The sequence below is a fragment of the Nylanderia fulva genome, unplaced genomic scaffold (genome assembly GCF_048542155.1).
Source record: "Nylanderia fulva isolate GAGA-0341 unplaced genomic scaffold, ASM4854215v1 Scaffold16, whole genome shotgun sequence".
Lineage (NCBI taxonomy): Eukaryota > Metazoa > Arthropoda > Insecta > Hymenoptera > Formicidae > Nylanderia > Nylanderia fulva.
In genome coordinates, this window is record NW_028189835.1 from 1,967,473 (window position 1) to 1,982,722 (window position 15,250).

Consider the following 15,250-nt stretch of genomic DNA (forward strand, 5'->3'; position numbering starts at 1 on the left):
GCGATCTCACTTGTGATTAACAAACCAAGGTGCTCGTTACATGTGCGGGGAACAGCGTGATATATAAAAATAATTAACATTTGCTTTAGATGAGTATGCTACACTTTTATTTAGTCATACGATAGACAAGCGAAATGAGTTTGCCAGATCGCGTGTACATTTACTGTTTTTCTTTGCCGCATCGCAGCGCTTACAAAATGTTTTACTATGATCAATTTCTTAAAAATTAATGATCTTATTATATTATGCATGATGTTAAAATAATGCAATATATAATAACAATTCTATTTTTTAATTTTAAATAAATATAGTTTTTTTATATAATATAAATATAAATATAAAGTACAAATTGAAAATATTAAATTTAAAGATACAATATAAAAATAAATAAATTTACAATTATTATTTCCTTTTATTCAAAAGAATTTATATTAAAGCCTTGTTAGCAGTCGTATTTTTATTTACATAATTAATAATTCGATGAAAATAATGTGTACGATGGATTAATTTTTATGTTTCATGATAAAAGTATTTTATTACGCTGTTAGACAATTTTTAATCGATGCGAACTTGATGAACATAGTGAAAGTAAAAAAACTTGTATGCTACGATTATTCCGTTCACTGTTCCTTTGGTAACATATTACATTTCATTGAATGCACCGTCATATAGATATAAAAAGTGAAGTACTATAATAACATACTACGATGAAAGCGCAGTCATTAATGACGTGACAAGAATTTCCTTCACCAAGTTAATTGCAAAGCAAATACAAAAATACATAACAAAAATCTTGGAAATCGCATCAGACATGCTAATTATTTACATTTTCCGTTTTCTATGTTCTACATATTTATAGATATAAGTTATTAACTTTCATGAGCACAATATTAAACACATGTTCATCAGTTTTAAAAAGAGTATAAAGTTATTTTTTATAACATCACTTCGAAAAGAATTATATAAAGAGGACACGTGGTTTATATATCAGAGGGATACAATTCTTGACTGTATATCAAAATGCTGGAAGCCAAGGAATGAAAAGGATTGTTGACATTGCTCTTTCCATTGTTCTATTTGAACTAAATTTTTGTACATAGTTTCAGTATCAAAATTTAATTAACAATAGAACATATCTGAAGACAAATACATGTATATAATCCCGATCTTATAAAGTATGTTTATCAGAACTGAATTATGACTAGGAATAGGCACTTTATGTTTTTGAATAATTATGAATTATATTAGAAAAAAGTGTTTGAAAGTGCTCTTATTTTGCGCGAGAACTCTAGGCCGGTTCTACATAATTTTTACATATTATTTCAAAAATAATCAATTGTGATAGGTCAATTTCCTACGACTACCACCTACGATACTCCATTGTAGAATGGCTTTAAGCGATTGTTTAAGGCGGAAATTTTGTTTTCAAATAAGAAATTTCCTCATTAGACAATCGCTTACGTTCCGACATCCGACATACGACATACGACATATTGTAGAACCGGCCCTAACAATTATGCGCCAATTATGCGTGTTAAATCCGCTATTTATGCGCAATTGCATTATTTCAATCTTTCACGTAATATAGTCCATAACGACTTATAAAATTGTATGAAAAATGGGAAATATAGGAATTGATGCATTTTAACCACTCTCTTTAAATAAAAATCCATAAAACTACGTATCTGTGAGAAGGAAAGAGCAATACAAGACAAAAATAAAGTAAGTGCAATACAAGACAAAAATAAAATAAGTGGTTTGGTATTAAAATACATATAATTATTAGATAAAGCACAGAATGCTTCAACACAGTCAAGTCTAGACTAACGTTTTAGAATTACATTAAACAAAAATTTTCAATTAAAAGCTGGATAAAATATTAAAATATTGGATGCGATGGCAAAGCAGGAAAAATATACGATTTTAAAAAATATACGTCGTTTTTTCTCAAATCCGAGTATTTGAAGTACGCGAATCGAATTTTTGTAGCTATTATGCAATAATTATGTAAGAATCGCATTTTGCTGCGCGAAGAATGTTATAAGTTTTTTAATGCAATTGAAATGTGTTAATATTAAGTGTGTACTATGCACAATTATTAAAATTAATGCTTAAAAACAATTTTTGACACATTATGCTATTATGCTCAAAGCATAAATTGCCTATCCTTAATTATGACATATCATATTCGAATTAATGTGTGCAAAAATTAAAAACAATATATACTCACATTTTTTTACTTATAACTAAGACTTTAATAAGGTTCTTAATGTAAAACAAATATTTTTTTCAATGAACGAGAATGAGTCAGATGCGACTAACAATGCATTAATTTCAAGGAAAAATTAGTTTTTATTAAAACGGATTAGTTGTACACAACGTACAAAGATTCCTTGATACCAAATAACTGAATAAATCTCAATTCGAAATTATATTTTGAATAAATACCTCTTTCTGTCACCCTTAAAATCTCAATTCGAATTTTATTTTTAATAAATCCCTTTTTTGTCACTCCTAAAGGTGTGCTTCTTTTATTTGGCTCAAAAAATATTGCCGCAAAATATTTATAAAAAATTACATCCCATCAACATTGTATAATTTCATCGCGTCTGGTTTTGCAAATCATGCGCCATACATAATTTAATAATTTAATTAGCATAAAATAGCCGCCAAAAATTATCCCGCACTGTTCTGTTTTCTGCTTATGACTCTTGTTACCTCGTTTGATAACTTATATTAATATAATTATAAAAAAAAGAAGCAATATAACTTACAATAAACGATTTAATGTATATAAATGTACGTCTCGAGATGCAAAAAAAATTGTATTAGATAAAGATAAAAACCGATGTGCACTTCACTACGTGTTCACTTCATTAGACTAAAATATAGGACAGAACAGCCTCTTATATCAGGAACTCCCCAACAATGTATTTTATTTCAAACTTGAAAGATGCAACTTAGTTAGAGAGGTAAATTGTGGATTATGATTCGCAGAGCTGTCGCTTAATTTATATTTATCAGCACCTTTCACTGGAACTTTCGTTGTACTCGATTTCGTATATTTCCTCAGTTTTTATGAACATTTATCATGACGTCTGATCTCTAATGACGCCGATATATGTATGTGTTCTATTAATCACGTGTATTAATATATCGTATCTAACAAAAAGTTATATAAAATGATGCAACGATAATCTACCTCGTACGATTCACAATGAGGCAATTTAAATAAAATGTGATCAAGAATTTTTTTATATAAAGTAAAAAAACGATTTACGTATCCAAGTTTCCTTTCGATTTTAATTTAGTTTTTAAAACACCAGTGGAAAACATTATGTGGGAAATGTATCCAAGTATCCTTTCAATTTTAAATTAGTTTTTAAAACACCAGTGGAAAATGATAATGAACTGAATACAAAATGTACTACAATGTTTTTGTCATTCTTAACTAAATACAAACATTGAAAAATATAAAGAATGTAGACGTTTTTCATTCATTTATAACCTTGAATGATCTTTAATTACATCACGCTATGAATATCACGCAATCACATTATGAATAGAAAAATACAGCTTCTCATTAAAAAAATTTTAGATGACCTAGAAATATCCTTTATACTTTCACAAAAACTAATAACGTCATATTATACCTTCTTTCTGACCAAACAACTTTTTTGTATTTTAAATTTTCTACGAAATATTTACGCGTATCCACTTAAATATGTACTGTCTGTCTGACCCATAAACATTTAATATGTCTATGGTCGCAAACTACTTCATTAATAGACCGATTTTCTCGAAATTGGTATCAAAATTTTGCAAATTTTTCGGAATAGGATGTATGTAGTTTTTTTTTATTTTTTTTTTTTTTTTTAATTTGAGAGGAAGCTCTGTTTTCGTGAAAAAATTGTTTTTCGGATTTCTATGCCAGTGTGTCTAAAATGTTTTAAAACATCAAAATAAAGGATGTTTGATATTGAGTTTAGCGATGACCGGTAAAAAAATTTGATTTTTATAAACATTTAATTTTTAAAAAATATATTTTTTTTAAATTTTCGTAAATTGTGAAACATCAAGTTAAATATTTTTACATGAATTTTATTCGAAGGCAACTATGTTTGAGAAATATTTGTCTAATTCTCGATCTCTCTCTTCTCGTGAGATCCATCACCTTTTTCTTTATACAATTTCTCGACCAATGTGGAATTCGTCGTCTTTAGATCATAAGCTAATCCTAACCAGGCCATGATATCTATGAAGGCGCCTGCCAGGTTGAAATGTTCCGAACCTTTATAGTCCCAAGGGAAGCAATGATGATAATTGTGCCAACCCTCACCAAAAGTAAAAAAAGCTACAACTTTATTCTGCTTTGCCATAATATGCCTGAAACAAGAAGTACAGAAAGAAGGAAATCTGTTTCATCTGACAAGTCGATTTAAGTCAACTTGAACAAATTTCTCTGAATTTCATGCAACAGATTATTTAAGCGAAATAATACATTTTACTTCTACTGACTCTATTATAATACCTGTGCATAAAATTCTCTTTAGTAAATTTATGTGTTCGATGATTAACGTGTATACTTTATTTTGAAAAGTACATGAATTTTAAAAAATCTTAACTATTAGTAAAATCATAATAAATATTACTTCTTATTATTATGTTAATTTTTCTTCTGCGAGCTAAAATAAGTACCAATAAAAATTCTTATAAATTATAATAATCCTTAAGGTTCACCAGTAATAATTAATAAAAATCTTTCTTCAATGGTAAAAATCGACCAAACTGGCAATCATTTACGCGTTGCATTAATAAAAATGGAGTTGATGTACTATATACCGTTCCAAAAAAATTAGACACACTGATAAAAAGAGGAAAGATAGGATAAACAACTTAAAAAGAACCGATGTCGTGTATAAAATTGAATGTGCGAATTGAGATTCTACTTATATTGGACAGACAAAGAGACATTTAGAAACGCGCATCAAAGAACATAGAAATTATATCAAAAAAGACACTACATTGCATTCAGTCGTTAGTTTGCATCGGACTTGCAACGATCATGAGTTCCGTTGGGATTCTCCGGTTATCTTGCATCAAGAAAAACAAACAAGAAAAAAAGAAATTGCTGAAATGTTTTATATAAAAAACAAAGTAAAGGCATTAATTTACAGAAAGATACGGAGAATTTTAGTGGGATTTATGATCGTGTTCTTGACGCTATTTAAATGATTTTTACTTATTTATTTATTTATTTGACTTTGTTATGAGGTTTTAGATTGCAAAAGACACATTAGGTTTGTTTCGATTTTCTTAACGATTAGTGACTAAGATTCTTGCTAGCTGTTATTATATCTTTAAAACAAAGCCTTTAAAATAAGATTTGAAATTACTAATTAATAATAACAAAGTCATTTTTCTTAAACAATATAAAATAAACGGAATCTTAGCAAAATTTTAAATGTCGAAATTATTAAAAAGAAATGTAATGTTTTTCTTTTATTAGACATCTTTATAAGACAGAAAAATTCTAAAAGAATTGAGAAAGATTTAAGTTTTTGAATATCTAATATAAAAAATTATATAAAATTGTGCAAAACATAATACTGCATTTTTCTACGATAAAGTCAATTATTTCTGAATTGCAAAAATAAAAATATCAAATAAAAAAAGATTTTAAGACAAGTTTATTGCTCCATATTTCTGTGCACGATTCTTATAAACTCATTCGTTTCCTTGTTAAACTTTTGTACTTCCTATTTATACTTAAGCACTAGCATTAATAATTAATATGTACTTGTTGTAAGGTTGCGTGCCCCATAAGTGAGCAAAACTGTTGACAGCAAAAGTAACGTTTATCGTCCATATCCAGCGAACCAATGTAGCACCTATGCCTACTATCCAGCTTTCATTCCAGAAATATACAGGTATCACAGTCGGTAGAATAAAGGTTAGTGTTAGCATGATCGGCGGATAATATCTGCAACAACAAGTATTTGTTTATTATTTAAACTTATTATTTAATGTAGAATTATTCTTCTTTAATATATGCCTGTTAACTTTAAATTATATATAATAAAAAATTTTGTCTTTTATTTTTCCAAAAAATGATATGTATGTACATATTTAGAGATATCATATTTCTGCGATTTGGGGAAACGTCGTCATTATTTAAATAATGTTAAACTCACTTATCGAAGAAACGTATGACAGGATCGGCAGCGATATCGCTCATATCTACATTTTTTCCATACTCTTTCACCGCCGGATGATGCTTCATCATTAACCAGCCAACATGCGAGAAAAAGAAGCCGCGATTAGCGTTATGCGGATCCGCGCATGTATCCGTGTATCTATGATGCGTTCGGTGAGTGCGAATCCATTTAAACATATGAATCTACATAATAACAAATTCTAGAAAATCATACTTCAAAATCAGACAAATTACATTAAACAATCTTGCAAATTTTTATCAATCAATTATATATTCTGCAATATTTATCCTTAGGTTTATTTAATATTACGTCAATGTTATGTTATATTAAATATTACAATAGTAAAAATATTTTTGAATAAAAAAATGTATGCAATAAATAAATAATTTAATAATTTAATTAACAAGAAAAATTTAGATTATGCAAAATTGTAATATACTAAATAAAAATATATAAACAACGTATACGTAAAAATGTTACTACTACATTCAATTAATATTAATCATTGTCTCGCTGTAAATATTGTAACTGACGTGCTAGTGAATAATCGCTTGTGATTAGAGTAGGTGACAAACATCACAAGCGAGAAATGTGAAAAGTTTGCAAGACTATATATATATTAAATTTATAAATATTGTACATTTTGCATACTAACTAAAATTTGACGCAATTTTAAATTTTAGTAAAATTACTTCATTAATTGGATAATTATAAGTCTGTTTGTTTCATCTAAACTGGCTACACTAATTCAAAGTTTATCTCTTTTCTTCCAATGTGAAGCAAAAAAGATAAACTTTGAACTAGTGCAGCCAATTCAGCTAAAATAAACAGACCTAATATCGTAAGTCTTTCATGATTTTACATTACCTGTCCAGTTGTGCAATAGAGACAAGCAAATATAATTTTGAGTGGCAGTTTAGCATTAAAACTTCTATGTGCCCAAAGACGATGCATGCCTGACGTTATACCCAAACCAGCAGTCAATCCAAATACGATTACTGAATATGGGAAACAAAATAAAAAAGCAATTTAAAATTTTTATTGTTATCATTTTAAGTAAAATATACGATATAAAATTTCAATTGGCTAACTACGAAATGTTAATGAACACTAATGAAAAATTACATATTAAATAGCTTTTTATAATGTAAGATAATCTTTATAAGAAATTTCTAAAAAATATAAGAATAGTATGTTTTGAATTTATAAATAAAATTAAAAAATACGAAATCTTCGTAAATAAAATTAAAAATGTGGAAATTGAGGAAATAGTGTTCTTCTTTATTAAATTTTTGTATTTGTATAGGTAAAGAAAAACGAGCGTGGAATTTATGTTAATTTGAAGCTTATTTGTTAAAATTTGAAAGCATTTGACAAAATTGATTTCAAGTATTGCAAAAGAACTGACATGTATCTATTTCTCTATCAATTCTGGCATACTTTCTACTATAAAACTTTATTGTATATTATGAGAGACGGTAGATAAAATTATATGAAAAACTAATTTTAATTTAATCAATACGTACCAAATATCCAGGTGTAAAGTTTCGCCTCGTGATACCGCGTGATAAATAAATAGATCGTAATGATATGGAGAATAGGGATAGCAATGACATTTCGCCAAATTAATGGTTGTACCACCGGTATATGCTCTTTTGGTGGTTGATCAAGAATCGATTTTTTGCCAATTTTTGTTTCTGGTTCCGTTAACTTTCGATCTTTATTGTATTTCTCTTCGATATATTCGGTTATCATTGTGAATTGCTGAAATGAACCGTTTATAGCAATATTGATACGTTTGTTTAATTTATGGCGTTCGCTATCGCATATTTATTACACAATTATACTTCTAACAATGAAATTATTCATATTATTTCGAAAGGCGTGTATGATAAATCATAATTTGTAATCAATTTGCTACATTCTCACCCGCAAAAATTATTTAATTTTTTAAAAAATTAGCATGTTTAATTTTTATTTATTATTTAATTTCTATTTATTAAATTTAAACAATGTTGGTAACTTTTTATTTTAAAATTTTTCACAGAAAATTCAATATACAATATCTATAACTTTATAATAGCTCTATAAAACTTATAGCTTTATTTCTACATTTATTTTATATTGGTACAAATTTTTTATATTCCATAATTCTATGTATACATACATATATTCTATATATTATAAGTACCTCAATAAACTTATTAATAATATTTTAATAATATTAATTACGCTTTATTTTAAAAATTTATTAAAAAAATGATATAAAGTTTTTTGAAGTAATAAAATATATCAAGATATAATTATTATGGCATAATTGTTTCATTATAAAGTAGATTAAAGACTTTAACATTGAAGAATTAAGGAATATAAATTGTCATCAAAATAATATCAATGTTTATGATCTATGTTTTGCATATTGCTGTATTATTGACCATGCAATATATACGAGCATAATTTGTATCTGTTCCATTTATGATGCGATCTCACTTGTAATTAACAAACCAAAGTGTTTGATGCATGTCGCGAGGAGCAGCGTGCTATATATAAAATAATTAACATTTGCTTTAGACGAGTATACTAGACTTTTATTTAGTTATACGATAGACAATCGAAATGAGTTTGCCAGATCGCGTGTACATTTACCATTTTCTTTTGCCGCATCGCAGCGCTTACGAGCGGAATTTTAGCATTCGTCGTTTCTTCGAGGCAAGATGAGAATTTCCGTGCGAAAAATGAGTACGATATCAACAATCGCGGTTAAAAGGAATAACGCACTATCAGCTAACACAAATTTGACTAACAATGAGTTTATTGTTTATTGTGTGTAAAAGCGAATTATATATTATGATCGCGTTATACATTTCGATGTTATATTTTTAGGATTGTTAAGCAATACATTATATGTATGATGAATAAAACATGATACAAAATCTAGTTAAAAGGAAATATAAAATGAATATAGTGCACTATTCCATTGTAATATATTACATAATACTTCTCGGAAATATATAACTGCGATCTTTCTCCCCTTTTATTATGTTAATCCTTGTACGAATAATTGTACGAACAGAATGTTACTATGATCAATTTCTTAAAAATTAATGATTTTATTACGTTATGCATAATGTTAAAATTATACAACATATAATAACAGTTCTATTTTTTAATTTTAAATAAATATAATTTCCTTAACAAAATAAAAATATAAAATAAAAATTGAAAACATTAAATTTAAAGGTGCAATAAAAAAATAAAAACGCGTACTTTAATTAAATAGAGATACTATACATTTAGAAAAAACAACATCAAAATTTGAACAAAACAATATAAAACTTAATACAAGTAACGAAAAAAAACTTTCTTAAAAAAGGGAATAAAGAAACAGAAATATAAACTATCTAGTTTACAACAAAGAGACATCTTATTATAAATAAATTTAAAAATAATAATTAAAAAGTGTAATATTTATACACTTTTTTCAAATGCATTTGTAAAATTTACAATTATTATTTTTTTTTATTAAAAGTGATTCAGATGAAAGCTTCGATAGCAATCGCATTTTTATTCGCACAATTAATTATTTGGTTAAAAAAACGTGTACAATGGATACACTTTTAAGATGAAAGTAATTTATTATGCAGTTAGACAATTTCTAATCAATGAGAACTTGAAGTGCACGGTGAAAGTGGATGCAAAAACTTGTAACAACACGCTCTCCACAATTACTCGTTCACTGTTCTTTTGGTAACACATTACACCCGTATTACATTCCACTAAAGGTACCGTAGTATAGATATTAAACGTGGAGTACTATAATAACATAGTACGCGATAAATGTGCAGTCATTTACGACGTAAATGTGACAAGAGTTTTCTTCAAGTAAATTGCATAACAAATGCAAAATGCTTAATAAAAATCTTAGAAATCTCGTCAGACATGGTAATTATTTACATTTTTCATTATCTATATGTTCTATACATATTTATAGATATAGCTTTTATGAGCACAACATTTCCTATTAAGCACATTTATTATTTATTTTTAAAAAAAGTAACAAGTTTTTTTTATAATATCACTTCGAAAAAAATTATAGAATAAAGAAGGAACGTGGTTTATATATCAGAGAGATACAATTCTTGACTATATATCAAAACGCTGGAAGCCACGAAATGGAAAGAATTGTTGATACTGCGCTTTACAATGTATTATTTTGACCAAATTCGATTGTACATAGTTTCGGTATCAAAATTTAATAATAGTACATACCTAAAGACAAATCTATAATCCCGATCTTATAAAATATCTTTATCAGAACAGAATTATGACATATCATATTCGAATTAATGCGTGAAAAAATGAAAAACAATGTACTCACATTTTGTTCACTTATAACTAAGACTTTAATCAAGCTCTCAAGGAGATGCCAGACGGGGACGATCGAACTCCGACAGATTAACACAACACATATCCACACTATACATATATGCACGTATACACAACGCACCCACACATACGTACGAATCGTAATCCAAGTAATACTTTATATATTAGACTTCTAATCCAGATTTAGAAGGTAACAGTGCTTTTTTTCGTGTACGTCAATCCCAGGGAAAAAGTGCTTTCTTATTCATACAAAATGTTTGCTATAAAACACATATTATGCGATGAGTTGACAGCTCGTTTTTTTCGAATTATTTCTCATTTTTTATTATAAATTCGGAATTCCCTAGGATCATTGATGTATAAATTGCAACCGTAGAAAAGGATTTTTAATTCTGTCCAGTTAATGAGACATATAAATGGAACTACAAAGATGGTAACTTTGTTGATAATATAGACACTCGGCGAGAATTCTCTTAATGTGAAACAAATATTTTTCATTCGACGAGAATGAGCCAGATGTGAATGACAGTGTGTCAATTAAAAAAAAAATAGTTTTTATTGAAAATATGATTAGTTGTGCACAAGATACAAAGTTTTAATAAATCTCAATTCGAAATTTTATTTTTAATAAATTACTCTTTCTGTCATCCTTAAATTTTCAATTCGATATTTTATTTTTAATGAATCCCTTTCTTGTTTTGTCACCATTAAGGGAGTGCTTCTTTTATTTGGCTCGAAAAAAATTGTACAAAAAATTACATCTCATCAACTTTGTATAATTTCGTCGCGTCTGGTTTTGCAAAACATGCGTCATACATAATTTAATAATTTAATTAGCATAAAATAGCCGCCAAAAATTATCCCGCGGCTAAAGCACTGTTCTGTTTTCCGCTGATAAGGACCCTTGTCGCCTCGTTTGACAATTTATATTAATGTAATTATAAAAAAAGAAGCTATACAACTTACAATGAACGATTTGATGTATACAAATGCGCGTCTCGAAATGTTAAAAAAATCGAACTAGATGAAAATAAAAACCGATATGCACTGCACTATTTTGTATTCATTTAACTGAACAATAATACGAGAGCACTGTCTTTATAAGGTAAATTTCTTAATGCTCATGTATATGGAACTTATAAAAAGGTGTAAAATTCAGGAGAAACAGTATTGATTTTGATTTGTAGAGCAGTTTTTTAATTGCAGATCATGATGCATCAGCACCTTTCGCTAAACTTTCAAATTGTTCTCAATTATTCTCTCAGTTTCGATAAACATTCTAATATTATCATAATTTCTATTGAAGATATATTCCAGACAGCACCATGTACCAATTAGATGAAATGTAGCAATTAGACATCATTAATAAATCTTTTACACGTCTTTAAGAAGTCTTATGATTTCTCAAATACATCTTAAAAGCATCTTAAAGATGTTTTATGGATGCATTTTGGACATGATATATGTATATCCTATCAATTACGTATGTCAATATATTATATCTAACAAGAAATGATATAAAACAATAGCCTACTTCGTACGATTCATAACGAGGCAATTTAAATAAAATATTATTATTTTTATAAATTTTTGTTTAAAGTAAAAAAACGATTTACGTATCCAAGTATCTTTTCGATTTTAAATATATCGTGTAAAAAATCGAAAAATATGTATAAATAAAATATCATGGAGAGTATGTTCTTTTATATACTTTCTATGCTATGCTTTAGAATAACTTGGAAATACTTTATACTTTATTTCAATCTAAAAAAAGTTAGTAAAAAAAGTTAATAAAAATCACAAGTTTTGTCAAATCATATTTTACATGCTCTCTCTCTCTCTCTCTCTCTATATATATATATATATATATATATATATATATATATATATCAAATATATTGTGTAATAAATTGTTAACATAAATATTTTTTGCAAATGCACTAATAAATAGAACGTGAAAATTAAAGACTCATGAACGCACGTTATCATTAATCGTACAATTCCTTTCTCAGACGTGCAACCCACATATGCAGCCATTGTCGCGAGATGATAGCTTTCCTTTTCTCGTTCCAGATTTCCGACGCTGTCTTGAATCGTGATATATGAGAACATTTACAGCGATATTAGAATGATCGATACGAGTTGCACTATGACAAAAATAGACAAATCTATATAATGCATATCCGCATAGAAGATAAATATACATTCGGCTCTTACATGCACTGGTTGTATGAATACATATATAGACATATAGGGTGTAAAAGGCTACATATAGACTCTCTCTGCACAGAATACATATGTATGTATGTATGTTGATGATGAATACTAAATTTAATCGTCGGATAAAATGACATCAAGCTCTAGCTGGATCGACAAACACTTTTCTGGTATCTCCCTTTCTTTTTTTTTAGCAGAACGTGACTTTGTGTATGTAGAGTGTTTAGATAAATCATTGACCGCACAGTCGCATGGAGATGCGTATTTTTTTCCGTGTGGTACATCCGATACGTATCGTGCGTGACAGAGCCTTCGTTACATTTTTTCTGTGCTCAAAATCTATGCTATTCGGGGTGAAAATTTTGCGAAAACTTGCGTGTGAAATACGACAAAAGTTATTAACCATCCGGTGCATTTGTAGTTAATAGTAGGCATTTTTAAATGCCAACAGTGCCTAACATTAACCTAATATTATTTTTATTTTATTGCATTGTTTTTTTATCATAAAAAAATAAAATACTTTTATATCTTTTAGTAATTAAACCTCCACCAAAATCGTTTTGTATAAACATATGGTAATCATAAAATATCATACCAAAAATTATTTGCACTGTGACAATTCAAGCAATATATAGAACATATTCTCTCTACTATGCAACAGATTATTTAAGCGGAACGACACATTCTATCTCTTTTATAATATGTATTCTCTGTATAAAATTGTTTTAACAAATTTATCTTTTCAATGATTGGCATGTATAATTTATATATATATTAGTGAATTGTAGTATACTAGAAGTAAATTTCAATGTACGATATCTCTAGTTATATAATAGCGCTATAAAAGTTATAGCTTTATTTATACATTTATTTTATATTACACATTCTTTATATTCCATAATTATATGTATACATATATACTATATTATAAATACCTCAATAATATTATTAATAATATTTTGAATATTAATTACGTTTTTATTTAAAAAATTTATAAAAAAATTAATATAAAATTTTTGGAGTAATAAAATATATCAAGATATAATTATTATGGCATAATTGTTTCATTATAAAGTAGATTAAAGACTTTAACATTAAAGAATTAAGGAATATAAATTGTCATCAAAATAATATTAATGTTTATGATCTATGTTTTGCATATTACTGTATTATTGACCAAATTACATGATTCGTATCTGTTCCATTTATGATGCGATCTTACTTGTGATTAACAAACCGAGGTGCTGGGTGCATGTCGCGAGGAGCAGCGTGATATATATAAAATAATTAACATTTGCTTTAGATGAGTATATACTAGACTTTTATTTAGTTATACGATAAACAAGCGAAATGAGTTTGCCAAATCGCGTGTACATTTAATGTTTTCCTTTGCCGCATCTCAGCGCTTGCAGAATGTTACTATAATTAATTTTTTAAAAAATTAATAATCTTATTATATTATGCATAATGTTAAAATTATACAACATATAACAATTCCATTTTTTATTTTAAATAAATATAGTTTTCTTATGAAAATAAAAATATAAAGTAAAAATTGAAAACACATTAAATTTAAAGGTGCAATAAAAAATAAAAATACGTACTTTAATTAAATAAAGATACTATACATTTAGAAAAATTTAAAGAAAACAATATAAAACTTAATATAAGTAACGAAAAAAAACTTTCTTTAAAAAAAGGAACAGAGAACAGAAAGATAAAGTATCTAGTTTAGAACAAAGAGATATCTTATTATAAATAAATTTAAAATTAATAATTAAAAAATTTATAATTTATACATTTTTTCAAATGTATTTGTAGAATTTACAATTATTAGTTTTTAGTTATTACAATTATTATTTCCTTTTATTAAAAGTAATTCAGATAAAAATCTCGATAACAGTCGCATTTTTAATCGAATAATTAATTATTCGGTTAAAAAAACGTGTACAATGGATATACTTTTATGTTTCAAGATGAAGGTAATTTATTATGCAGTTAGACAATTTCTAATCGATGAGAACTTAAAATGCACAGTGAAAGTAGGTGCAAAAACTTGTGACAACACGCTCTTCACGATTATTCGTTCGCTGTTCTTTTGGTAACATATTACACCCGTATTACATTCCACTAAAGGTACCGTAGTATAGATATTAAACGTGGAGTACTATAATAACATAGTACGATAAATATGCAGTCATTTACGACGTGAATGTGACAAGAGTTTTCTTCAAGTTAATTGAATAAAGAATGCAAAATGCTTAACAAAAATATGAGAAATCATAGACAATACAAAATTATAGAAAGAGAGAACCTGGTTTATATATCAGAGAGATACAATTCTTGGCTATATATCAAAACGCTGGAAGCCAAGAAATGGAAAGGATTGTTGATACTGCGCTTTACAATGTTTTATTTTGACCAAATTC

The 15,250-nt window shown here is 27.2% G+C and overlaps 2 protein-coding genes across 3 annotated transcripts in view; one reads left to right on the top strand and one right to left on the bottom strand.

Moving 5' to 3' along the window:
- The window catches only part of Fstl5 (follistatin-like 5), a 109,255-nt gene that overhangs the window by 42,132 nt on the left and 51,873 nt on the right, over positions 1 to 15,250 (top strand). The gene's annotated exons all lie outside the window — the stretch shown is intronic.
- On the bottom strand, positions 4,137 to 7,973 carry LOC146723927 (acyl-CoA Delta-9 desaturase-like). The gene is made up of 5 exons (XM_085480924.1): positions 7,745 to 7,973; positions 7,086 to 7,216; positions 6,195 to 6,400; positions 5,801 to 5,983; positions 4,137 to 4,386 (listed from the first exon to the last, which is right to left on the bottom strand). The coding sequence occupies exons 1-5, from the start codon at positions 7,971 to 7,973 to the stop codon at positions 4,137 to 4,139; spliced, it is 999 nt and encodes a 332-aa protein (XP_085337050.1).

Bases quoted from the DNA above. Each gene is read 5' to 3' on its own strand.
- LOC146723927 (XM_085480924.1), bottom strand. From the start codon at position 7,973: ATGATAACCGAATATATCGAAGAGAAATACAATAAAGATCGAAAGTTA. The intron at 6,401-7,085 runs GTAATGTAAAAT...GTTATTATGTAG, and splicing joins TCTATTGCACAACTGGACAG to ATTCATATGTTTAAATGGAT. The intron at 4,387-5,800 runs GTACATATTAAT...TTCTTGTTTCAG, and splicing joins GGCACGCAACCTTACAACAA to GCATATTATGGCAAAGCAGA.